At 39.4% G+C, this 26299-nt stretch overlaps 1 protein-coding gene across 5 annotated transcripts in view; it reads left to right on the plus strand.

Moving 5' to 3' along the window:
• The window catches only part of TNFAIP8 (TNF alpha induced protein 8), a 122513-nt gene extending 96444 nt beyond the window's left edge, over positions 1-26069 (plus strand). For 4 of the 5 annotated variants that reach the window (XM_068535760.1, XM_068535761.1, XM_068535759.1 and 1 more), the window contains exon 2: positions 24368-26069. In XM_068535760.1, coding sequence (XP_068391861.1) covers positions 24368-24933 — 566 coding nt within the window. In that variant the 3' untranslated portion in view covers positions 24934-26069. Of the gene's footprint in view, positions 1-1196; positions 1219-24367 lie in introns of those variants that run through there. The other variant, XM_068535762.1, reaches the window with a different exon arrangement.
• Positions 26070-26299: the final 230 nt, after the last annotated feature.

Consider the following 26299-nt stretch of genomic DNA (forward strand, 5'->3'; position numbering starts at 1 on the left):
AATGAAAATGCACCCCTCCCCAATACCACAAGTCTAAATGCTGGACTCAGGTTCTTCAGAGAAAGGAGATAATTAAAGAAGGAGTCTCTCCAGAGTTTCCAAGGAGGTAGAATTCAGGGGCCAGTAGCGCCAACAAAAGGGAAGGAGAAGAACTACTGGGAAACAAGAATAGTGAAGGAAGTCAAGGGAGTGGCCATTTGGCAGGTTTTGACATTTCAAGGGAACAATGAGGAAGAAATAGTGAGTGGGAGGGAGGGGGAGTGGCAGGCAGTGGCAGGCACAGGGTGGGACCCAGACTTGATGCGGAGCCTCCTAGGAGAGAGAGGGGAAGGGAGGTGTAAGGAAATAACTTTGAAATGGAAAAAAAAAAAAAAGATAATTTATGCAACACTAGAGAGGCAAGAGACTACCGTGACTGAGGTGAGAAGTTGTGGCAGTTTATTTTGTTTGCTTGTGCAGTTAACAGGAGGTATGAAGGACTGCTGGTCTCCAAAGTAAGATGCAGCTTGGAGCCCGTGAACATAGTGGCGTCTGGAGGACACACAAGCACTCCGGTTCTTCTCAGGCAGGATTAATGCAGGGGCCCATAAACAAGGACGTGACATTGAGGAATGCTGCTGCTTTTCCAACGGCTAAATCGGGGCTGGTCAGAAGCAAGGGCTGTGTTGTGTTGGCTTGGATTCCTAGTGACTTTCTACTGGGTTATAAAAATGATTTCCTCAAAAAGCTTGCCAATGGCAGATGATGCATTAGAAAAGCAGTAATGCCAGCCCGGCGGAGTCCTCTCAAAGCAGTCAGCTGTACCGTACCATCCTTTGGATGGAAGGCCAGTGGGACTTTTAGTGCATGGCTGTGGGAGGAGGAGAGAGCCGTTCCCCCAATGAAGCTGCGCCTAATTTCTGCGGGGTTCACTCATTAGCAAGTCTCACTTGCTAAGTGAGCAAGCTCACTGAAGAATCTCAGGCGGAGGGTTTTTATGGGCAGAGCTGGCGTCCATTATTTGGCTCACACGATCATTGCTCTGACCTGATGATCAAGGGGATAACCCCGGAAGTGCAGGAGCGGTCACTTGACGTTCTTGTCGTCGCCGTCCATCCCAGCATGCTTTGGGGCTGCCCCTCTGCCAGCGCTGGGGGCGGGGGGAGGGGAGGTGTTCCCTGTGCTTCTCAGCAGTGGAACTTCAGCTGGCTTGTCTCAGCATGTGTAAGAGTTAATCAGGTAAATTATAACTGAAGCCTGAGGTAGCCCTCAGGGCTGCTAGGGAAAGGGTCATTCTTAAACAATCCTTAATTGTATTCCTCTCTTTCTCAAAGATAGGTTTTTAATGTAACATTATGGTGTTTGACCAGTGGATAAAGACCTTCCTGATCTGTATTTCAGTCCCTCGTATTCTTGTTTCTTTAAAATTCTCAGGTGACCCTTCCTTTAAAATATAATTAGATTAAAAGTAAACACAAATAGGAATAAATTGATTCTGTTGTTGTTGCTTAGTTCCTTGAGATCTTCTGCATCTTGGGGCATTTTTGTAAATGAAGATGTGGAATGTCAATTGGACTATTTAATCCAGAGGGGGGGAGTGAGAGAACTGTTATATTTGGTAGTAATACTGGAATATCACAGCAACTACCAGAAAATAGTCTCTTAGAGTAACATTGTATGTTCTTTTCTTTCTGTTTTGTTTTCATGGCACCATCTATCCTTATTCTGTGAAATAGTCAAACCTGTTTTCATTGTATATCTTTTAAAGCTTCAGTTAGCCAGATGTTTTTTAATGTTTGAGGCTGTTTTTTATTCCATGAATGACTCAATTGACTGAATATAAGCAGCTACTAAACTTGGCAGTTTGTCGCCATCATCGTGCCCCTGGACAGGAAGTGTTCAGTATAGATATGACTAACCAGTTTCCAGGCTTAAAAATAAAGTGGGGGATTTCTGGACAGAATAGATCTTTGTCACTCAGTTCAACATGGCTGATAAGTGTGAAGCTCTCAGCAGCCACTTGGCTTTCTCACTTTTACCAGGCCATCCCTTCACCTGACATTTTCTGTTATACAGATTGAAACTTTATGGTGTTGGTGGGTTGTCTTTTTTTTAATGAAATAAGAGGATATTTGAATAGACGTGAGAATCAGCTCGAGTCAGTATTCTCTCCTTGTTGCCTCCTTTATTTTTAGCTCCTTTTAAATCATCACCCTCCTGAGGTAGGTAATGGGGAAATAATCTTCACCTGCCTATGTAGCAGCTTAAACTGAAAGCGTCAAGGACGTGCCCAGACAACTGTATACTCAAGACTTGTCTTCTTGAATCTAAGGCCTACTTGAAGCAGCATTTTTTTCCCCCAAAAGTTACTTCCAATCATTCTAGTGATTCTTCGATTTCTTTTGTCAGATAGCCCCTTAGCAACTTAGGAAGAATCTATACTATTTTGACAGATACCAAAAGGTTTTTTAGCACCTCTCTGCCTACAGTTATTGTTTCAGAACTTCAAAGATAACTTCATATTTTGTTTTGTCTTGCTGTCTCCCTAAATAGCATAACTTTCCCTCTCTTAATACAGTTTTTTCTCTCCTTTCTTTCTTATTCTAAACAACATTTTTTTTCTTTTTTTTTTTGTTTTGGTCTTAGGGATTTAAGAAGTCTTAACACCATGTTTTGTGGAAATGCTGAATTAGAGACAACATTTATTAGATGAGAGTCTCTAACAACAACAACAACAACAAAGTGTTTCTCTTAACTCTTTGCAGGTGTTTGAGCTTCTCTTTGTTTTTCAAATAAGAAACTTGCCAGGGAATGATGATTTAAAATACAAAATGCATGCAAAATAGTTTTAGTTTGGGTTAGGGTGAGGTCAGTAATGGTTCTTTGGGACAACTCAGCTTTATCTGCCAAATTTAGAAACAAATCACAAATTTGTAAAGAATGGGATTCTAGTTACCATACTTGAGCAGAATGTGGCTGTGGCTCTGAAATGATGTTTCTTCTCCTGTGCTCCTCCTTACGGTCTTCTCTGTTTTCGAGATCGAGGCAGCACAGAGTAGAATGTTCCCTGCTATGCCTTGGATTAGAACTTGATAAAAATCAAGTCTTTTAAAAATATAGGACTCCTGTGCTCCAAATAACCTACACCTGTCCTAGTCAGATGTTTTCAGGGGGGAAAGGGCAACTGTGTATACAAGCCAAACTTTCACTGAATAAAATGATTCCCTGATCTGAAATGTTAATCTTCTCTACCTTTGTCGTGAAGACTACTTCCCTACCTTTGTCATGAAGACTGCTCCTCTACCTTTGTCGCCTTGCTGTGGCAAGACTCTTCTAGTTTTTATGATGTTGGGCACAGTGTAGGGAAACGGAAAACGCTTGATAACCAATGAAGTGTGAGGGTAGACATATGGTCCAGAGGGTAAAATATTTTGCAGAATTTAAACCTCTGCTATTTTCATGAGATTGATGGATCATCCAGACATTGATGATAAGTCATCATCTGGCCTTGCTGTCTGGGTTTTAGGTACAGGAGGGGACTGTGCTTCGTAGGTGGTTATACCATCCATGGTGCCAGCTGTCAGCTGAAACCAAGATGGACATTCAGAATATATTGTGCATATGAGAGGCATTTAAGAGAAGGCCTATTAGGACTTTCTTTGTGCTGGTTCCTTTGAGGCCTTTGGGGTGATAATCAGTCTCTTGCCTAGTGTTTTGAATCACAGTGGTCATGCCTAGGCTCAGCACAGACCCATGGGTGGGCTTTAACCAGACCAGATCTGTCTAGGCTGCTGGAGTCTGTAACAGGCTAACTTATTACTCTGTTGAAAAGTTGATGGGAACTGGAGAGTTGTCTTTCAGATTTGGGTCAGGTGGGCTTCATTATCAGAGCGCTTCTGGCACATCTTGTGGGGCAACAGAAAAGGGAGAGTTTTAGGCAACTCTTGTGTTTGAAATGCCTCTTTTTTTTTTCTGACTAGTTCTTTGTAGTTGTTGTTGCCACAGAAGCATCTCTCCGTTTCAGCTCATTGGAATTGTACGTCTGTGGAGTTCTTGCGTTCCAGCCATTGTAGCTTATCACTAGTTAAATCTAGTTTAAAATAAAAAGCAATTTTAGGAGAAAGATTAGAGAAGAAAAAGATGTTACTTGATTGAGGGACAGAGAAACAGTGGGAAGATCCAGATGAAAAACCCTTTGGGGCTGAGTAAAGCCTTCTAAGAACTAAAATCTCAGCTTTCACTTATTTATACCTAGAAGATAAGAAATGGACTTAATCAGAATTTGACAGCAAATGAAAGGCCTCAGCCCTCTTTAACCATGCACATACATGCTCAGAAGTTCTATAAAATAATGGATGATAAAGGCAAACTGCTGATCAAAATGATATGAATTGTGCCTGAAAAGAAAATCTTGCCTCTAAGACCAGGAGGGCTCCCAAAGTGGCCACCGCTTTGCCTTGAGCCCAAAGACAAAGGAATAACTGTTACTAAGACCTCTACTGACCCAACACCAGCCTCCAACTAGTGTTCCAGGCATTTTTTCAGCTATCCCTCATGATGAAAAAAAATACTGTATTAAAATATTTCAGATTCTTTTTCCTCCATCAGAATGCAGTGAGCTGTAAGTCAGCTCAAGAAAAGATGACCCAACCTCTGACCCCTTGATACTTTATTAGGAGCCATTAAAACTTTGGAGACCTGGGAGATTATTGAGGCCTACATTTGGAACCTAGAATCTTAATCCAAGCATTCTAAAACATTCTCTTTTTTTTTTTTTTTTTGGCCTGTATCTAAGGTTGCTCTATTTTGTGATAATACCAATTTAATGGAAGAAAAATACTCATAGATGCTAGACACTTGCTATTCAAGAATTAAATTTTTTTGAGGTTAGCTAGAGTCTCTAAACATTCATTTAAACATGGTTTCTAAGTTTCAGTGGGGGCAGTATGGCATATGGTTTTATTTTATTCTGTAGTATGTAGTGGAAAAAGATTTCATTTTGATTTGTCAACAGGGAAAATATGGCAGAATTCATTTTGGATATTCCCTATAGATCGTGCCCTGCATTGGAAAGTGGGTGGAGTTCTGGCATTTGTGTATTTGTATGTTTCAGGGAAATAAAGGTACAGAGAAGCACTTGTCCATTGCCTAAATAAAGACTAACTGTACAGCTGACAGCTTAAAAATACTATATGAGATGACATTTCATGTCCAACAGTAGCATCTGTTTCCTTCATTCTAAGATCAACAAATGGCATTAAAAATGGATGCTGAAAATGTAAGAGGAAAAGCCAGTGTTTTCGGCAAATTTGTTAACTCCCCTCACCATCCTTTTCAAAGCAGAAGTAGACTCAATGACTTGAACTGAAAATTAACAGGAGATTAGTTCAAGGGGGAAACTGTTCGGTTAGGATAGATACAATTTTCAGATTTAGAAACTGACTCAAATCATACATTCTAAAGACTTGATTCATCTTTTTCCTAAGCATGTAATCTTTACAATTTACATTGTCTCACCTTAGAAATAAATTCAACATTATTCTTCTAAGATATCTTCTATTTTTGCAGGAATGAGGGTATTAGAAATCATATGAAAAAGAAAATTTCAGAAAAAGTAGATTGTCTTTGTCCATAGAAACAGTGCTTTAATTGGAGGTTCTGTTATTCATCAATATAAAATATCCACTAGATATGATCAGGAATATTTCCCAAGAACAAAGATATGATCGTAAAACTTGCTAATCATTTGACTCAGAAAATTTTATTTCTAGCCTTACAAATGAGCATCATGTGCATCATGTGTACTGATCTTATAAGGCCTCCAATCTTTTAGAAGATTAATCTGGATACCATAGAAGTACAAATTGAGCATCATAAATTGTCTCCTAATATATATATATTGTTAATGTTAGGTTAGTAGACACTGCTTTTATTTGCCTGTGGAAATCTTTGTCCTGTGTCTCTTTACCAAGTTGAGCCAGGTAGTGTGAACCGATTCTTCCTGGGCATGTGTGACACCCGGAGTCATCACAGAAGGTGCTCAGCCCCTGTGTCCACCCCAGAAACAAAGCCTAGACACCTAACCCCCTTCCCAGCCTGCTAGGCACACTTCCTTCCCTTTAAAGCAAAACCTGACCTAAATAGGATAGCTGTCACTTAGCACACCAATAGTAATTGTGCTCAGTGCTTTATAAAATCCTCAAATTTAAGAAAGAGCAAAGGTATGCAGTTATTTATCCCTGTGTCTTTCACCACATTGGACACTTTATCTGTTAGGACATGTTTTAGTTCATTTAGAAACTGGTTTGCAATTTTTGAAAGTCACTTCAAAACTCTCCTCGCTGGGGATGTCAAGACAGGCATATGCCAGGAATCTGACCAGGTGTAAGTTAATGCCAGTAGCTTTCACCAGAGAAGATTATGTAGTATGGAAGACCTGTCTCTGTCCTTGAGGGACTTTCAGTCCGGAGAAGATGTCAGACATGTGCACGAGGAAGTACACGCAAGGGGGATGCCGCATCCGGGTTAGAGAGGTTCAGGAAGGGCTATCTGTGGCCGAGACATCTGAGGCACAACTGTTGAGATGAATGCATTGGCAGGAAGCTTTGGACAGGATTTCCCAAAATGTGGTGCATGTACCGTTGGTGGCGGTACGTTAAATGATTTTAGGAGGCCCCAGGCACAGAGTTAGATCATCTTCAGTAACTTTACAAGACGATTAGTCCCTTTCAGCTCCCTTGGAATTCTTTGCATCATTCCCAGAGAATGCCTGTTTGGGGCTGTGTGACCTTTGCCACCTTATTCACACTGACTCACCCCTTTGGTGCCATGCAGGTAGACATGGGGCTCATGGCCTTTGGCAGACAGCGATATCTGGCTAGAAATGAACAGTATGGGGGGTTTCTTCCTCATTGAAATAATTTTTATGGTTTAACAAATTTTTAATGATTTTTATGATTATGGTATATTTAGGGGAGGAGTGCCAGTTTCCATTCACATTGTGTATATGGTTCCTTTTATAAATAAATTTTTTTTAAATAACAAGTAACCAGAGGGAAATAAAATACAGATAGTAAGTAGAAAACAAAGGCAAGTATTTGCAGCAACACAGATGGACTTTATGCTAAGTGAAATAAGTCAGACAGAGAAAGACAAATACTGTATGTTATCAGTTATATGTGGAATCTAAAAAATACAATAAACTGGTGAATATGACAAAAAAGAAGGAGACTCACGGATATAGAGAACAAACTAGTGGTTACTAGTGGGGCGGGGGAGTGGGAGGTACAAACTGTTGGCTTAAGGATATATTGTCCAGCATGGGGAATATAGCCCAAATTTTGTAATAACTGTACATGGAAAGCAGCCTTTTAAAACTGTGTAAATTCTTTTATAAAAAAACAAAACAAAGGCAAATTGTGACAGTGGCGCTCAAAGGATGAGGGTTTAGAGTGTTGCTCAGGTACATACAGGATGGCTTTTTCAGTGAAGAGAGAGATTTCAGCAAATATGCTGGGGTGGAAAATGCAAGGCATTTGGAGGGAAAGGTGAGTCTAGAAGGTGGTGGAAGCCTAGAGATATGTTGACAAGTCAGAACTAGGAAGTCTTCTTGCTCAGCTTGATTGCCAGCTAGGGGAACAGAGGGCTGCGAGCCCTTTGGAATCACTGCTGGAGTCACACCCAGGCCTGGAAAGTGATTCAGAAGGATCGGAGTCCCTGAGCCTTTAAAGCAGGGGTGGCGAACTCACACGTCTTGGCTCATTTCCTGGCCCCTGTGGGCGTGTGGCCAGGTGGTAAACCGGACAGGACTTGTTTCTTACCCCCTTGCACCCCCTGCCCCCAAATGTTACCAGAAGGTCAGATTTTTCTTGAGAAATGGGAAATGTGCATTTTTAGGTCAATGCTCCCAACTTTTACATGGTTGTTACTAATTAGAAAAACAAAATTAAAACACGATGAGGGCCCATTTTGGGGTTGGTGAAAGCATTCTGGAATTAGATAGTGATGATTGTTGCCCATTGTGAATATAATAAAAATCACTGAGTTTTACCCTTTTCAGATGGTTACAATGGTGATTTTTATGTGATATGAATTTTATCTCGGTTTTAAAAAGAAAAAAAAAATTATGGGGGCCCAACCAAAATGTGTTGCCAGCCCAAAGTTTGTGAGCTCTGTTTTAAATGGAGGAATTACTCTTTGCTACTTTTGATAATCCCAAACCACCTTTCCCCAGGGAAGCCAGCAACCAGCAGTTAATGGGGGTCGCATTGTAACCTTGCATTAACCTCTGGGCCTCTTTTTTCCGCCTGTGGTGTCCATGGCTCCTTCCATCTCTAAAAGTAGGACTGGTGACAGAAATGGGGAGAGGTGGGATGGTGGCCTTAATTCTGGAGCACTGAGTGAGTGGGTGGAAAGACAAAACTACAGAAAGGTGGGCGCTGCCAAAGTGTTTCAGAGAAGTGATTTATTTTGTTGTTATTTGGCAACTGGTGGTAAAATTGATTGGTTACGTTATTTGCCAAAGCTTATTTTACCCAAATATCTACCATTAGGGAAGTAATCCATCTCTAAGACAGCAAGTTAATGTACTTAGGGAAACGATTTTTAGTTCTTAAAAGAGATTGACTATAATGACCTTTTTTAGTTACTTTCTTTAACCAAAAAATGAGTTTAGTATACCAAGTATGACTCAACATGAAAGAATTATGATTATTTTAACAAAACTATTTGGCTTTATTATTTTTAATTCTAAATATAATTTTAAGTTAGCCAATTTCAATAAGGAAAAAATAGAAAACTTAAGATTTTTATATTGTAACCCTAACTTAATTTTCAACTTTTTCTTTAACAAACTAGCAAAGAAAGGTAGAGTTTATGCCTTTTTAAATTTCCAGTTTCTTATGAATTTATCCTTAAAAAATGCCTTTTTTAATCTTAAAAAAGCAACATCTCTCTGAAAAACAGAATTATCTTATCTCTGCAGAGTGTGGGTTATTCAGTAATTTTTACCAGTTTCAAGTGTTATCAGAAGATGATTTTTTTTTTTTTTTGGATGCCTATCTTAAGTTATGAGTGGACTCATTTACAATAAACTTTTTTGAAAGGATTATATTGCAATATTCGTTTCTTAGGTAAATTTGAGATATGATATTTGAGATATGCTACCTAATTAAAGTATTTGAGATATGCTACCTAATTAAAATAATTCATTTATAGTTTCTTATGTCTTATAAAAAACCAGTACTCTTCCCACTCCTCCCCTGGCTTCCTGTTCCCCCAGAACAACCTGGGAATTTTTTTGACCCAGCAGATACATTTTAAAGATTAATTGAGCATTTATTGTGGCAAGGAATAAATAATAAATTATAACCAATCACAAAGATTTTACTTGCAGGGAAAATGGAAGCAAATAATTATGATATAAAGCAGTTTGCAAAAAGAGTGAGAGATAGGATAGAACGTTTCTGACAGGGTTAGTCAATAAAGGCTTCAAGGAAGATATATTTGGGAAGGATCATTGAGGAATGGATAGGATTTCACCCAAGATGGCTCCCCCTTGCTTCCCTCAAATTTCTGCTCAAATGTCACCTTTCCAGAAAGGCCTTCCCTGACTAAAATAGCAGGGATAAAATAGCATAGTCTCCCCCTCACCCCCACTGTCTCCTCACTCCCCCCCTCAAAAAAACCCACACACACTCCCTTTACTTTTTTCTAGCCCCTGCCACTATTTGACCTGTTTATACACATTTGTTTATTTGTGTCTTAGGTTTCCCTCTACTAGAATCTGTGCTTCTTGAGAGCAGGCGTTTTGGTGCTCAGTAAAAAATGTGTTAAGTGAATGAATGAGTGACTGACTGGGAGAAGGCTTTTCTGCTAAAAGTCTGTTTACTGTGTAGCGCTCCAAACTGGTATGGAATATCCAAGTTCAACTTCTCCCAGGATATTTAGAAATTTGGCAAATTCACCACCTCTCTGAGACTCAGCGAACACATTCTGTAGAAATTAGGGGGGGATTTTGATGCCTGTAACTAAATAACAAGTGTTATGAAAACAAATTATTATTACTCTTAACCTTCCTACCTTTTTCCCCAGCAGACCTTCCATAGACACTCACTGACCATACATAATTTAGGTTTAAATTATTTCTTAAATCCATGGGACTTGCACATGTCCTTCAGTTTCTGACATACAGGTACACGGCGGGGCAGAATTCTAATTCCAAAGAGCCAATAGGAGTTCCGTAGGTTGGCTCTGAAATGTAGTCCCATTTATTTCTGTAAGGAGGAGTCATTCACACAAATGGCTGCCGAGCCTGGGAGCTGAATGTAACTGTGTGGTGATGGCCAGGGAGGACCTGTGGTAAACCGGGCAGGGTGTTCTCCTTCTAAAGGTGTCAGCCACAACTTAACTCAAGATCACGGTTGCCATGTGGGAATGTGGGCCCGTTTTGGTCAGGTCTTATGATTATTCAAAAAAAAAAAAAAAATCAAAAACACAGATTTAAAAAAAAAAAAAACCACACAGATTTTGAGGTTAAATTTTTCAATTTTTTAAAACGTGGACCACTCACTCTAAGAAGAATACAACACTGTACAGGCCAAACAACAGGGTGTCCAGGTTACAACCTCTACAAGGCATCCTGATCTAAATAAAACAATGGAGGATACCTGAGCATTAGGAACAGAGTAAAAAGGTTAGAAAGAGGGGTAGAAACCACTTTACAGAGAACCTAAGTGCCACACTGGAGGTAGCCAGTGGTAAGCATGCTGGGTTTTCTTTTTTCAAGGTTATATCCTGGAGTTTTAGAGCTTCAGTGTATCTTGATACTTGGAATGAGATAGTTCACTTTAAGGCCCAGCAAATCGCATCTTACCATTTGCTTACCTTTAATGGGATCTGGCCTCTTAGGGCGTGACATGGCTATAAAATGCTGGACTAGCTTAACCTTTTCATACAGTTATTGCGGAAAGGTTTTGTCAAGAATGTGGGGAGGCTATGCCAGGATGCATATTTGACAGATGCCCAAGCTGAGGCCAAGAAGTCACTGCTCCTAAAATACTCAAACAGATGGCTTTGGGATATTTTCATGAAAGATTCCAGAACATTTGCTGTAGGGATTGAGTTAGCTAAATATGGTCACTTCGCCAAACAAAAGTGGCTGGTCATTCTGTATGTTCTGGCAAAGGACAGGGGAGAAAAGCAGTGGGCAAAAAAAAAAGAAAATGCATATTGTCCATGGAGTATAAGTAAATTTATTTGTTAAGCTCTAGATATATGAAATTGAATTGATTTCCTGACACATCTTCATGAATTGCTGGAAAAGATAGTGATAGGTTCCATGGAAGCAGATTAGAGCAGTGGGGTTTGTTTCACTCCATGGTAGCTGGAAGGCAGGTGTTACGCACTTTGAAGAACAGAGAGATGAATAGAGTGGTACCTTAGTTGTCAAGGATTATAATCAAGTAAGATAAGGTACGAATTTAATTCTCCCACGAGGCCGAAAATACATTAGAAGAGGGAACACTTTATTCTTTTCTTTGGATTTGGGAGATTACTTCGCCGCTGGATTTGGAAAACCTTCTTGGAAGAGGTGGTGTTTAAACTGAGCCTTAAAGGATGAGCAGGACTGTTTCAGGAGTGGAGCAGGGTGGACACATAATTTTTATTTTCTTTCTTTTTTTTTTTCTCTTCTCTGATGTGTAAGACCCATCCTCCTTATTTTTTGGTTCAAGGAGTTGCTTTATCTTGGGGAGCAGATAAGCTCTAAAAAGTGGGATTATGCAGCTGGCTCAGCAACATCACAGCATTTGATAGAAAATTCATAAATAGCAAACATTCTCTTAATTTCACTTTTCTTACAGATCAGCCACGCACCATAGTTGGCTGCCGTGTACCTCGGCTCTGCCCCTCACTCAGTGCCCTTGGACAAGTCCCTTGACTGCTGAGCCTCAGTTCTCTCACCTGCTCCCTCAAGGTTAATAATAAGAGGACGAAACCAGAACAAACCCTTTCATAAACACATGGAAGTGTTATAGTGCAAATATTTTGCATACTACGGAGTGCCATGCAAATGTCAGCTGTAATCTGGCCGTCTGGTTGTCTTTGTTATAGGGCCAGGAGACCAGGAAGGGTGTGTTGACCATCGATGCCAGTTTTAGGGGCTGGTTCGATAACTAAACTGCACTCCAGTGTGTTGGCTTTTAAAGTCTGTTACTGGTTTTCGAAGCCCGGCGTGAATATAAATATTCATCAGGAGCCAGGGCCTCTGGCAGGATGGGAGAACTTAGGGAGTGGAAAAGTGTAGAAAATCATGGAGCTTGTTTAGAGGATTTTCCTCCACAATCTGGTGGAAGCTTGAATTATATCAACAGTGGAAAGGCTTCATGTCTTCAAGAAAATATGTAAATAAACCCAGCTTAATTGAAAAGTCTTCAAGAAAAACATATGGTATCCTAATCCAATGTAATAAATAAGGAAGGGTTCATTTAATTTAAAAAGAAAAAGAATAGTTCACTGAAGTCAGTTTGGTATAAACACTTGTAGGAGACCAGGGCTCGAACCCGCGTCCCCTGCATTGGCAGGCAGATTCTCAACCACTGCACCACCAGGGAAGCCCTAAAGTATCATTTAAAGAGACTAACTTTTCTATTCTCTTTGAGGCTTTAATATAATAAGCTCTATTCTGAGAACATTTTCTCTGCATTCTGTGCACAAGCTCACGTCTAGTTTTGGGTGAAAAAAAATTTGAGTGGGGAGTTACATCTGTTCACAGGCTACTTACAGCATGTCTTCATGGCCAAAGTATGTCTACTGGAAAATTGTAAAGTACAGCATTGTAGGAGTACACCTCAGAGTAGGGGTCCTCCAACTTTACTCTCCCTCAGAACCATCCATCAGGGTGCTTCTTCCAAATGCAGCTTCTAAGACTGCGGTCCTGAGGATTCTGATTCAGTGGGTCTGACAATCTGCATTTCGAAGAAAGCTCCAGGCCCTTCTGATGCACGTGGGCCTTGCCACGGAGAATGCTGCCCAAGTACCTGCTGTATCTGTCCTCTCCCTGCCAGTGCTTTCTCGCAAACTGAGTACCTTTGTAGTAAGTTTTCCTGGGCCTCGACAACAAGCTATACATAGTTTGTGTTTAAAGTTTCTCTAAAATCCATAGGACCCACATGCATCCTTGGGTTTCTAACATATAGATAGGTACGCTGCTGGGCGGAATTTTTAAACCCTAACTCGCCTGTAGGAATTCTGTAGGTCAGCTCTGGAATGCAGTCACATTTATTTCAAGGCAGAATCTTCTTTTTCTTCTAAGGCAACCTCCTGGGTCAGTCTCCACTTGTGAAACCTTCTGCAAACCTAGTTTCCCTCCATCACCCCTTCGAGCAAAATTATCGTTCTCTCTCTTTGCTACCGTCGCTTTTAGGATTCTGCCAAGCTGTGTGCTTATCTGCCCCGCACCCCAATGCCACATTAAACTGAGTGTCTGGAGAGAACTGGAGAGAAAGGATCGGTCGTTTATCTCTGAAACCACAACATTATAAACACTCAGAAGTTTTGTTGAATGATTCGTGTCTTCAGGTTAATGTCCTCTCTTCTTTCCTCACTCCTGTTTCACAAGTCGTGATCACAAGACTCGATCATCCCATACCAGCCGATCTTCTGCAGTATCTACCTTAAGAATAAGGATGACAACATTAACGACAACATTAATAATAGTTCACGTTAACTGACGCAATTTTTAAATATCTGGCACTATCCTAAGCACTTTATATGGATTACTCTCATTTAATCTTCATAACAACCTCAGGTATCCTCATTTGCATATGGGGATACTGAGGCACAGAGAGGTTAGGTAATTAGCCCCCGGGACACGGGCACTCTGTGGCAGAACCAGGCTTCTGACCCAGACGGTGTGTCTCTGGAGCCCACGCTCACAGTCATCACATTACCTGGCTTTGCCTGACTCTCTTTGCACGAGACAATTGTGGATCTGTTCCAGAGGGTTAGCAAGAACTCAAGTCAGTTTGTTAGCCAATAACTTTCACTGACCTTATCCTACAAATTTGTTAATGGGTCGTCTGAGAAGTTAGTTTGGAAAACTTGGGTAGGTAAAGTTAAAATGTTACTTTACTGCACTGATCCTCAAGACCTCTAATATTATTAGTACATTTTTTGCAACTCAAATGGGACCTTTGTATACACCGCTTCCCAAATGTATTTAGCTCGAGGGAATCACCCCACCCACCCCCTACTTAAGACTCTTAACTTCTTGAAGAATTAGGTTTTTGTTGTTTTTAACATAATTCGGAATAAAAGCTGGCTAGTGCTCTTGGGGGGTTCCCAAGAAATTTCTCAGGTTCTAAATATTTGGGTAACCCTTACTTTTGACCCTTTCTTATTTAGTCTTGAGTGTCTTTAGTGCTTGAGTAGTTAAGTAGTCTTTAGTGACCACTTACATTTACCTGCTGGAACAATCACAGATTTGTTGTCATAGTGTAATTACTAATAGTGCCCTTTTCGAAGGGATCCCATTTGGATGATAAACTCTGCACAATTGCTCTAATCATAACTTCACCCTCCCCCAATTAAATAAAGACCTCTGTTTCATACTTGCTACCTTCTCACCACTCACTGAAGGACTCTTATTGCTACCACATGTATGGGAACAAAGGTAATAGCCACGTGCCTCTGGCATCTCACCATTTTATGTCAGAGTCATGCAAGGAATTATAGAATTCCATAAACTGAAATTACCCAGTTTATAGTCTCTCATCACTCAAAAGTAGCATTTCTTAAGAATTGCAAGCCTTTAAGACTTCTTCACCTTGCTCAGAATCTATCTATTCGTATATATGCTTATCTATGCAGAAGAGACAGCAACTCTGAAGGGATACCAAAAGTCTAAAAATAGTTGTTACCTCTGGGCAGCAGCGGTTGGCATCAGTACTCTGTAGTGGTGGCAAAGCTGAGAGAGACTTCTCACTTTAAATATTTACACTCTGGCTTTTGAGTAACGTAAGCATATTATTTTTTTTAATTATGTTTTTCAATGTTTTACAACTATTCTGAGTTTTCCCTGGAAATACAGGCTATTTCAAGCCCAGCCGGGTTGATCTACCTTTTGGAATCCATGTCTTTCCTCCAAGGGAGACCTGGTCTCTTTTTTTTTTCTTTTATTTCACTTCACTTAGTCAAATATTATTAGGTCTTCTCATACTTCAAGAGAGAGCTTTTTTTATGCTTGTGTGTTATAACATAATTCTTAAGAGAATAGCTTGGAATTGGACCTATCTGGGATCAAGCTCCTCTCTTCCACTTACTGACTGTATGACCTTGAGAGAGCAACTTAATTTCTCTGGGCCTCCGTTAACCGTGTCTGTAAATGGGGATAATGACAACCTCCCTCTTGGGATTGTTGTGAAATTTCAATAAGATAATGCATATTCTAGGCAGTTCTGGGGATAATGTAGTATAAGTTCAAAACATGGTGGCTAGCCAGGGGGTTCTCATGACTGTAAACCTCTCACTCTGAGTAGCCACGAAGTTCATTTCTATTCCTGTAACCTCTTTTCTAATATTTACAAGACTGACATTCCGTGGGATCCAACCATACCACTTCTTATAAATATCATCCGACTCTCTTCCAATCCTGGTATTAGTGCACCTAGAGGCGGCAGGGATATCTTGTCAGAGTTTATGCCTTCCAGAAAGCAGTCAAGGCGTCAACATGATTCCTGGAGCAAATTAACCAAAAAAAAAAAGCAAAAAAAAAAAAAAAAAAAGCAGAGATGGAGTCTAATATGACGTTAAAGGTGTTGAAACTTAGGAAATGACATTTTCAATTTCAAAATCATCACAAAAGTAAGCCACTGGAATCAAAGACACACAGTTGAATCCAAAATCGTGATGAAAAGATTCCAGAATTCAAGCAACAAAAACAGCCCAAGGTCACACGGGGAAAAGCCTTCATAGTGTTTTCTTTAGGATATAATTCCCCTTGTCCACAAGTTTGGAAAATAGAAGATAGAAACGAGTAGAAAGAATACAGTGTGTGTAAATATTGGATTTGAATTCCTGCTTCTCTATCTGAAGTGTATTAAATAAGGGAGCAAAACTCAGTGTGCATTTGTGGTCTGTCGTCATGAGCCCAGCATGCTGCTGGGGTTTTTCTGATTTGTAACTCAGTAACTCTCACTTAAGCCATACCACCTTGAAATGATGCCCTACTTAGCAGATGAGAAAACAGATTCAAAGAAATTAAATTGCACCCAAGTCTACAACCCAGGAGTCTCGACCTTGATCTTTTGTTTCCGTCCATGCTCTTCTTACTTGGCAGGAAGCCCTGCCTTTGGGTCTCTAGTTCTCTGGGAAGCTTTGGGAAGTCTGGGGGAGAAGCTATGACTTTATGGAGTAATCTTGTTGGCCACCGTGGGTTTTCACTTTGGCTTTATATGTGGCCCACTTCCTTTACATTGTTTCCTCTGTTGCACAGCTTTGGATGGATGCTGACACTGTTTGTCTTTTTGTGGGGTGCTTCATTTCTGTTCTCCCGGGGCCAGTTTTCTCTAGACAAAATACACTTGTGTTACGTACCACAGTCCTTGTGGTACTGAATCTATTGCTAACAACAGATTCAACACCTAAGAAAAAGAGAAAGTCCCTGATAAAGGAAATTTTAATATATGTTAGTTTTTTTTAATGTCATCATGGAAAGGATCTATAACTCGTTATTCACTAAACTGTGTGAGGTCTTTGTTTTCACACAACCGTTTGACATTTTGCATTTCTAAGCTCCATGTTACTTCTGGAAGGAGTTGATTAACTTTCACCAAATGTCATTCAGTACCAGAGAACCTCAGAAGGCATTTGAAGTTTAATTTGACTTCTTTAAACAAACCTGTGGAGAAAGCTGTTCAGTGACGGGTATTCTGTGAGATCCTCCTCTGTGCTCCACGTCCATTTATCTTTGCAACCACTCCAAGAGGTGGGGATCATTATTCCCATCTTGTAGATGGGGAAACTGAGTCTCAGTAATATCCCTGAGCAGTATGGCAGTTCATGGAACCATCAGCTACGGAATATTGGACTTTTATAAGTACACTCTTCTTTTCCAGGACCCTGGGGAAATTAGTTGCCACAGGAAATGTGTAGTAGTTCTCACTAAAGGGTTATATGTACTGCAGTTTTGTTTTAGTTTGTTTTGTTTTACCTTATATGGTTTTGATGAAAAAATTGTAATATGTGTTAAAGGATATGTTTTTAAGAAGGTCAACTCATGACTCTCATAAAAATTCAAAAGGGACGTGCCGAAGAGTTTACTTAACTCGTTAACTAATGAGGAACAATAAGCTCTTATAATCGTTTCAAAGGAGAATGCCAAGTGTAACACAGGCAGACAAGGAAATGAGGAAGCAATTGCACCTTCACTAGACAGAATTTATTTGTATCTCTGTGGAAAAGAGCCATTTGCACTACCAGATTTACTCACAGAGTTGTGAAATAGCTACGTGAAGAACAAGGAAAGGAATCTGCAAGGGGGTGCTTTACAATTCCCAGTACTCCATTGAAAACCATCCAGTGATTTTTTTTTTTTCTTTTTCAGCCCTTTTTAAAGTCACCACCTTCCCTGACATTTGTCTTCTTTAATATGTTGACTTTTTAAATGAGCATGTACTTTTCTGAAGGTGGTAGGAGACACAGAGTGAATGACTTAGCTTGTCCCTGTGATGAGGCATACCATTGATTTTCAACCACTTGGGGTCAGGAAAATGCATACACACCCAAATCTGCATTCGCCATCAGCTTAAGGACCTTAGATGTATTGATTTTCTCAAGACTATGTTCTTTTGTGTTAGGGTCTCCATCTGTGACCTGAGGGCGATTGGGGGTTAGTTAAGGGTCCTGGCACTTGTCTTTTTCTCTCTGGATAAGATTGCCTCCAGCTTGCTGCCATGGTCATTTCTTCTGGTCCTTCCAGGGTCAGCCCCTCTCATAGTTTGACTCTCTGCTGCTTCTGCTGATATGGCCCTCTCCCCACCCGTCACTCTCTTTTTCTTTCTTTTTTTTTTTTGGTTTTTTGTTTCTTCTCTATCCTGTTGAATTTCCCACTTTGGAATTTTTGAGTGTGGAGGCTAGTGTCACACATATATCAGCAGTGTCCCAACAATTCCTCGCTTTTCTCCTGGAGCACTACCAAATCCCAATGTAGGGGGGTCAACTCTTAGCTGTTTAACTTCTTGTGACAGTGTTTACTGTTGGTTATTGGCCCCTTTCTTATCCCCAAAGCTGTCTTTTTACTAAGCCCTATTTAGATTTGGAGTAATTCAAATGCAAGAGAGCTAAGGTTTTTATATATTTGTTTAAAGAACTTTTACTAACAGACCAAAACAGCCAGTCATGCTCTTCAAATTGTTTTCTTTTCCATCCTTCCTACTACTGGGCCCACTGGAGCAAATTTTAACTAGGCAAGAATTAGCAATGACATATATGTGCATCTGTAGTCACCGTTTAAAAGTTCCAAGTATAACAAATTTGATGGGTGAAAAAATTATGTATTTGCTGGTGAGGTTGTAAAGAAAGTGACTTGAGTACTTCACTATATTAGCATTTTCTTAACTGGGGTAATATTATGGGTAATTCTTGCTAATTTCAGAAAACTATAGTTTTTCATTAATTAATGTCATGAAAAGGTTTTGGGGTTTTTTTCCCCCTTCTAAGCACTTTTCTTCTTTTATACAGGGTCATTATAACTTTGACATCAGTGTTTATCTCCAGATTTATAATTGTTGATGCTAAAAGCAGGATTCCCTAAATATCAGTTTGCCTTACAGCAAACGTTGCTGAAATGGACTGTTTGATTAAGCCAAGAAAGGCGATGTAAAGACGTAGAGGAGGGGCAGTGAGATAAGTAGATGTCAAATAACATTCACACGTATTTCTGAAAACAGTCTTAAATGGTTTTGATGTAGTGGTAATCCTTTGTATGTTTTTGATATAAGGTATCATTTTTCATTAGTCAACAGCGTACATGTATATATATTTTTTAAGTTTGATATGTACATATGTTGTTCATATCACCGCCATTTATTTATTTATTTATTTATTTATTTATTATTTATTTATTTTTATGGCTGTATTGGTTCTTCCTTTCTGTGCGAGGGCTTTCTCCAGTTGCGGCGAGCGGGGGCCACTCTTCATCGCCGTGCGCGCGCCTCTCACTGTCGCGGCCTCTCCCGTTGCGGAGCACAGGCTCCAGACGCGCAGGCTCAGTAATTGTGGCTCACGGGCCCAGTTGCTCCGCGGCATGTGGGATCTTCCCAGACCAGGGCTCGAACCCGTGTCCCCTGCATTGACAGGCAGATTCTCAACCACTGCACCACCAGGGAAGCCCCCGTACACGTATATTTTTAAACACAAGTGAATCAGTACTTCCAGCACTTTCTTCTTTGAGAACATCTCCTGTTCATCTTAGTTGCTTCCTGGGCATACCTTTGGTTACGTGTTTCTCATCATAGATCCAGACAGAGGGAGAGGTGGGCCTGTGTTTAATCTTCCACTGTAGCTCAAGTCAGAACCACTGTACCCTGCTTTTATGCTAAATATTTGTATTACTGTCCTTTGATGTTTTCTCGTACATAATAAATCTTTCCTCTTTATTTTTTTTTACATTTGCATTTTTTAAATTAAAGTATAGTTAATTTACAGTGTTGTGTTAGCTTCAAGTGTACAGTACAATGATTCAGTTATATCTATATCTATATCTATATCTATATCTATATCTATATCTATATCTATATATATATATGTCAGATTATTTTCCATTATAGGTTGTTATAAGACATTGAATATAGTTCCCTGTGCTATACAGTAGGTCCTTGTTGTTTATCTCTTTTATACATAGTATTGTATATATGTTAATCCCAAACTCCTAATTTATCTCCCCACCCCATCCCTTCTGGTAACCATAAGTTTATTTTCTATGTCTGTGAGTCTATTTCTGTTTTGTAAATAAATTCATTTATATCATTTTTTTTTAGATTCCACATATAAGTGATATCTTATGATATTCATCTTTCTCTGTCTGACTTCACTTAGTATGATAATCTCTAGGTCCATCCATGTTGCTGCAAATGGCAGTGTTTCATTATTTTTATGGTGGAGTAATATTCCGTTGTGTACATATATCACATCTTCTCTATCCATTCATCTGTCGATGGACACTTGGATTGCTAAATCTTTCCTCTTTAAAAGAACTGATTTATGACAGTAAGAGAAACCACACTCTGAGGTACACTTCAAAGCAAGAAAACCACATATTTAACCAGGTAAAGCAAATATCTGTTTCTCTAGCTTTTAAAACAAACAAACAAACACCCACATATGTATTTAGAACTCTCATTTTGCAGGTCAGCATGTTTTCACAGAGAAGTATTTAAGTATAGTGAAGAGAGGGGGGCAGTTGACTACTGCTTCTGTCAGAAGTGCCGTGTACCAGGCACCCTTGTAGGTCCAGGGGACGACACAGTGAATAAGATTTACAACTTCTGCTCTCAAAGTGCTTAGATTCTATTAAAGGAAGGCAGACAATGAAAATGTAAGCAAATGATGAGGATTTCAGGAACAAGGAAGTGCGATGGTTAGCAAAGAATTTAAGTGAAGCATCATTTTCTAATTTTCATTTTTAAAAGCCCTGGCTACTACATGGGAAGAGATTGGAAAGGGGCTTGGACTGGGCTGTTGTCCATGGAGATGGAGGGAAGTGGATAGAATTTAGAGAATTGGAGGAAGGTAGGATGGAAAGAACTTGGTAATGGACTGGGTAAGGGAGGGGATGGTATAGTGGACGACTCCCAGGTCTCTGACTTGCACAAGGATGGAAGGGATGCTATTAATTAAGATAGTAAAGAATGGAGGAGGAGCACTTTGGGGGCAGGGGGGAATCGAGGATTCAGTTTTGGACATGGTATATTTGCGATGCCTGCAGAATAGCCAAGGAAAAGAAAAACCTTGAGTGCATTTGCAAAATGAGTCCGGAAATGAGGTCAGGGCTGAGTTATAACTGTTGGGAGTCATTGGCACATGGGTGATATCTAAAGCCATGGAAGTGGTTGAGATCACACAGGGGTGAGGACTGTGAAGGAGAAAAACTTGGTCCAGGACTAGCTGTGAGATACAACAGACATTTAATCGATCTAGTGGAGGATGTGGAACTGACAAACAAGCCTGAGCAGGAATGGCTAAAGGCAGTTAATTTGCAAGAAAAAAATAATCATATTTCATGATCACAGACCACATAGTCCTGGCCAGCAACTCTCAGCCACAGCTCCCAGTTGACTCTGAAAAAGCCTTCACTAATGCTAGGAGAGAAACCTACTGCATGCATGTCTTCCCTGAGGAGGGGGAGAAAGGGTTTCATCCTCATTTTCAAAGATGACTGTACTGGATATAATCCAAAGGATAAAATGAAAGTATGAAGCTGTTGCTGTATTTCTAGAGCAGGGTTTGAAGTTCCTCTGAAACAAATGTGAAAGCCTCAGAGGTCAACTTCTCTGTCCTGGTTTAGTTTGGGTTCCTAGTAAATGGAGAACGATCTTTTTTTTTTTTTTTTTTTTTACAAGATGTTCTGTATAGCAATTTTTTTTTTTTTTAAAGATTTATTGATTGATTGATTGCTATGTTGGGTCTTCGTTTCTGTGCGAGGGCTTTCTCTATTTGCGGCAAGTGGGGGCCACTCTTCATCGCCGTGCACGGGCCTCTGATTATCGTGGCCTCTCTTGTTGCGGAGCACAGGCTCCAGACGCGCAGGCTCAGTAATTGTGGCTCACGGGCCTAGTTGCTCCGCGGCATGTGGGATCTTCCCAGACCAGGGCACGAACCCGTGTCCCCTGCATCGGCAGGCAGACTCTCGACCACTGCGCCACCAGGGAAGCCCAAGAGAACGATCTTGCTTAGTTGGCAGCAGCCTTTCTCTTGGGAGAAGTTAAAGTGCTACACCATAGAGTTATTTTGTCTTTATGCTTGCAATTACATGGGAAATTTAGATTTAATAAGAAAACTAGCTTAGAAGACATACAAACTTGCAAGTCCAGCCTTGGAAAAAGGAGCACAGGGGGACCTTTCGAACCCATCTCCCTCTGGTTTCGATTATTTCACAATGTACAGTATTGCCATTTAATAGGCATTGCAGTAAATCCCAGATGGGATGTTTGTAGACTGTGCCACACTCTAATCAATTAAAAACAATAAACTTTCAACTTTATATAAAATAAATTCCTGAAATCCTAGTTGGTTACTGTGTATCTGAGAATTTGGGGGTATCCCTTCCTATATAAATAAGGTTTATTATTTGTAGAGATCTGTGTCTTAAGTTGAGTCATGGAAGATGGTCCCTGGTCTTAATATGATAATATTAATATTAAATAACTACACGTGTGCCGTTCGTTTTGACATAAATTCTTTAGTGTGAAGCCATACACTCTTGCAAACCATTGAAGAGTAGGAATAGAAATGGACTGCTGCTTAAATGATGAAAGTATTAAAAAGCTTGGAAACTTTCTTTGTCAAGTTGGCTATTTCTCGTGCTTTTTCACTTTCCTTTTCTTTCTCAAAATCAATTTCAGTTCTGCAGTTTCAGTTCATGTTTCACAAGTTTAAATATCAACATTTGTGAGGGCACCACTTCTAGTTCAATCAAGATTTTCCTTCAGGGTGTATGGCCGTGTAGAGTTCTGAATGACATCCTGGTCATTAAGAATCACTTGGCGGCTACCTGTACTATATACCATGAGCTACTTTGGCCCAAATTTCAAATCTGACATGGCAGTTCCACACTGAGGGAGTTACTCTCTTATGTACCTTCCCAGCCTGGATTTGGGAGCGGCTACCTTTTTGTTTTCTAATGTTGCTAACCTGTCCAAACTAGAAATAATTTCCTAATTATTTCTAATAATATCATTGATGCCCTGACTCATTCCTACATATCTGTATTTTTAAGCCTTTCATCTTTCATTACTGAATGACTGCTTTCCAACACCCAGGCGCCTAGGAGAAGAGGGAGAAAGCACAGTTGTAGTGAAGCAGCATGCACAGAGTGGGGGAGGATTTTGGAGAAAAACTAAACTTGGTTTGGGGAATGAACATTTATTGAGCATCTTCACTGACTGGCTGTAAGTTAAGAGCATCACGTAGGGTCTCATTAATATTTAATATTTACAACTCTTATTGTTTGTGTCTTAAATCTCTGTCTAATTAAATTATGATAATTTAATCAGTGAGTTCAAAAGTGAACTCTAAGCATCTGCTTTTTCAAAGTATGTTGTTCATGTGGCACATTTCATTAGTTCATAGAGTAGGGTTATTTCCTCAAATCATAGAAAAATTTAAAGGGCACAATGGCCATTCATTAGAAGAAGCAAGTGGTAATAAGCTCTCCAAAGAATATTTCTTTCCAACACTCAACATTGGAGAGTTGAAATTCAGGGTGGTTAGGATGATCAAACTGGTAAGTGCTGACCAATGTCTTGGGAAATTTGACTTTTTGCAAATTTTGGACTATAAAGCAGGGCTTTCCTTTTGATTAGCTTCCATGAATTTGTCAATTTACTCAATATCATGGCTTTGTCATTTATTCCTCTTTACATTTAAATGGGTTTCTTTAAATCATTCTTGGTTACTGTTGCTCAGAGAACAATTGTAGAGTTGATTTTATATTCCTTATGTAATTCTTATAAAATTAAAACTAGGGAAAAATTACATAAAAACTTACTGCCTCTTGAGACATACTGTCTTTATAATCAGAGCCCTTTAACTTCTTTTTTTTTAAATTTTAGCATTTTTAAAAATTTTATTGGAGTATAGTTGATTTACAGTGTTGTATTAGTTCCAGGTGTGCAGCAAAGTGATTCAGTTATACATATACATATATTAATTCTTTTTCAGATTTTTTTCCCCATATTATTACGGAATACTGAGTAGAGTTCCCTGTGCTATACAGTAGGTCCTTGTTGGTTATCTATTTTATATATAGTGGGGTGTATATTGTTAATCCCAAGCTCCTGATTTATCCCTCCTCCACCCCCACCCCCAGAGCCCTTAAACTTCTAAACAAAGTATTGGCTGCAAAGCAGAAGGGGTAAAACACTTGAATTGCCAAAAAACCTTAAAGATTATGCACAACCACCCATTAATTTCACCAATGAGAACCTAATTCCCCAAAATGTAGGAAAATTATTTTAGTTCTTTTCTGAACAGAAACTAATGTCAGTAGATGGGAGGCAAACCGTAGAGTGGGAAAATGGGAAGGAAAATACTCCTTCCAATGAGATTTTTAATTTGCTTCTCTTGCTGATATTTACTGAATTTTTATCCTCCTCCTCCCCTTTGTTTTTAGTGGCCACAGATGTCTTTAATTCCAAAAACCTGGCCGTTCAGGCACAAAAGAAGATCTTGGGTAAAATGGCGTCCAAATCCATCGCTACCACCTTAATCGATGACACAAGCAGCGAAGTGCTGGATGAGCTCTACAGGGTGACCAAAGAGTACACCCAGAACAAGAAGGAGGCAGAGAAGATCATCAAAAACCTCATCAAAACGGTCATCAAGCTGGCCATTCTTTACAGGAATAATCAGTTTAACCAAGATGAGCTAGCACTGATGGAGAAATTCAAGAAGAAAGTTCATCAACTTGCTATGACCGTGGTCAGTTTCCATCAGGTGGATTTCACCTTTGACCGGAATGTGTTATCCAGGCTGTTAAATGAGTGTAGAGAGATGCTCCACCAGGTCATCCAGCGTCACCTCACCGCCAAGTCACATGGACGGGTTAATAATGTCTTTGATCATTTTTCAGATTGTGATTTCTTGGCTGCCTTGTATAATCCCTTTGGAAATTTTAAACCCCACTTACAAAAACTGTGTGATGGCATCAACAAAATGTTAGACGAAGAGAACATATGAGCATGTGAGTTGAGATTGTGACTGCTCATGATTTATTTGAAGATGGAGCACTGCTGATTTATGAAGGAAAAAAAAAATAATGTTTTAAAGATTACACATATTTCAGAAAGACTTTGCCCAATTCAGTTGTCAGACATTAATGATAATGTTTTATGAGGCTTGTTTTATTTGAAGCAAAGCATATTGCCAAATATTCTGGTAAAAAGCTTCCCAGCGGTTAGCAGATCACGGGAAGATGTATGGGTGCATGATGCAAATGTAGAGTTATATAAAGAAAGATACGTGTGGCTCCAGACCTCAAGACATCTTTTTTAGGGCAGTTGTTATGTTTGTGGCACATTGGATATTTCTATCATGTACAGAATTGTGTATTTTGATTCACCTTTATTCCTTACTATGTATGCGTACCTCTTTTAAAAAGCCAACAGCTCTCTCTTACTGTCATTTCTCCTTTTGAAACAATTCCATTTTCAAGTTTACCTTTTGTTAAAAATTCTTTTGTTAAAGACTTTGACATTCAAGAATTCCGTCTTAATTAAGAATTAAGATTCAAGAATTAAGGCAGTCAAATTGAACCTTCAGAAAAATAGAAAACTGCTTCTCTGAAATCAATATGGTAGAAACCAATTGTATTTGACATAATGAATAATGTCTAACGTAAGACTATGCTTCTGGAATCGAGTCCTGTTTTTCAGTACCAACAGTAATACTTCCCAAAACATGAAAATTCCCCAAAATGGCATACCATTGCCTTGAAATGCTTGCCGAGGGCTTAACTTACGTCATCTTGAAAACGTGCTGACGGAATCTCCATTTTTCATATCTGTTTTAAATGTAAGAGACAAAGAGGAAATCTAGATATTGGGACAATAAAAAGTAAGTGGTTTTAAGAATGATAAAACAATCTTTACCTTAGAGATGAGCCCATCAGAATAATTTAATTTAGGGGGATGAAAGGCAAAAGGGAAGACAGGATATTGCCAGAAGAACATGGGAATGAAAATGAATGCATTTCAATGTTTAGTAAGGTTTGATAGGTAAATAAAGAATGTCACTTTTTTATTTAACTGATAAGGTTTTTGCTATTTTGTTATTTGCTATTTTGATGAGTAAACCAAAGAATATTTGCATTCCAAGCAGTTTGTGTGTTGTTTCTAAATAATTTTATGTGTGAATGATAAAGTAAGCATTTGCTTATTTTGTAAAAAAAAAAAAAAAAAAATAGAAACCTGCTGGCCAACTATATCACCTAGGAAATGACAGACTCAGTCACCAGCGCTAAATGTTTGCAATGTCACTCTGTGATTTAGTGTACTCTTTTGCCTTGAATTTACCTGCCTCCCAGAATACTGATGTTAAAATAATA

This window comes from Eschrichtius robustus, chromosome 2, assembly GCF_028021215.1.
Source record: "Eschrichtius robustus isolate mEscRob2 chromosome 2, mEscRob2.pri, whole genome shotgun sequence".
NCBI lineage: Eukaryota > Metazoa > Chordata > Mammalia > Artiodactyla > Eschrichtiidae > Eschrichtius > Eschrichtius robustus.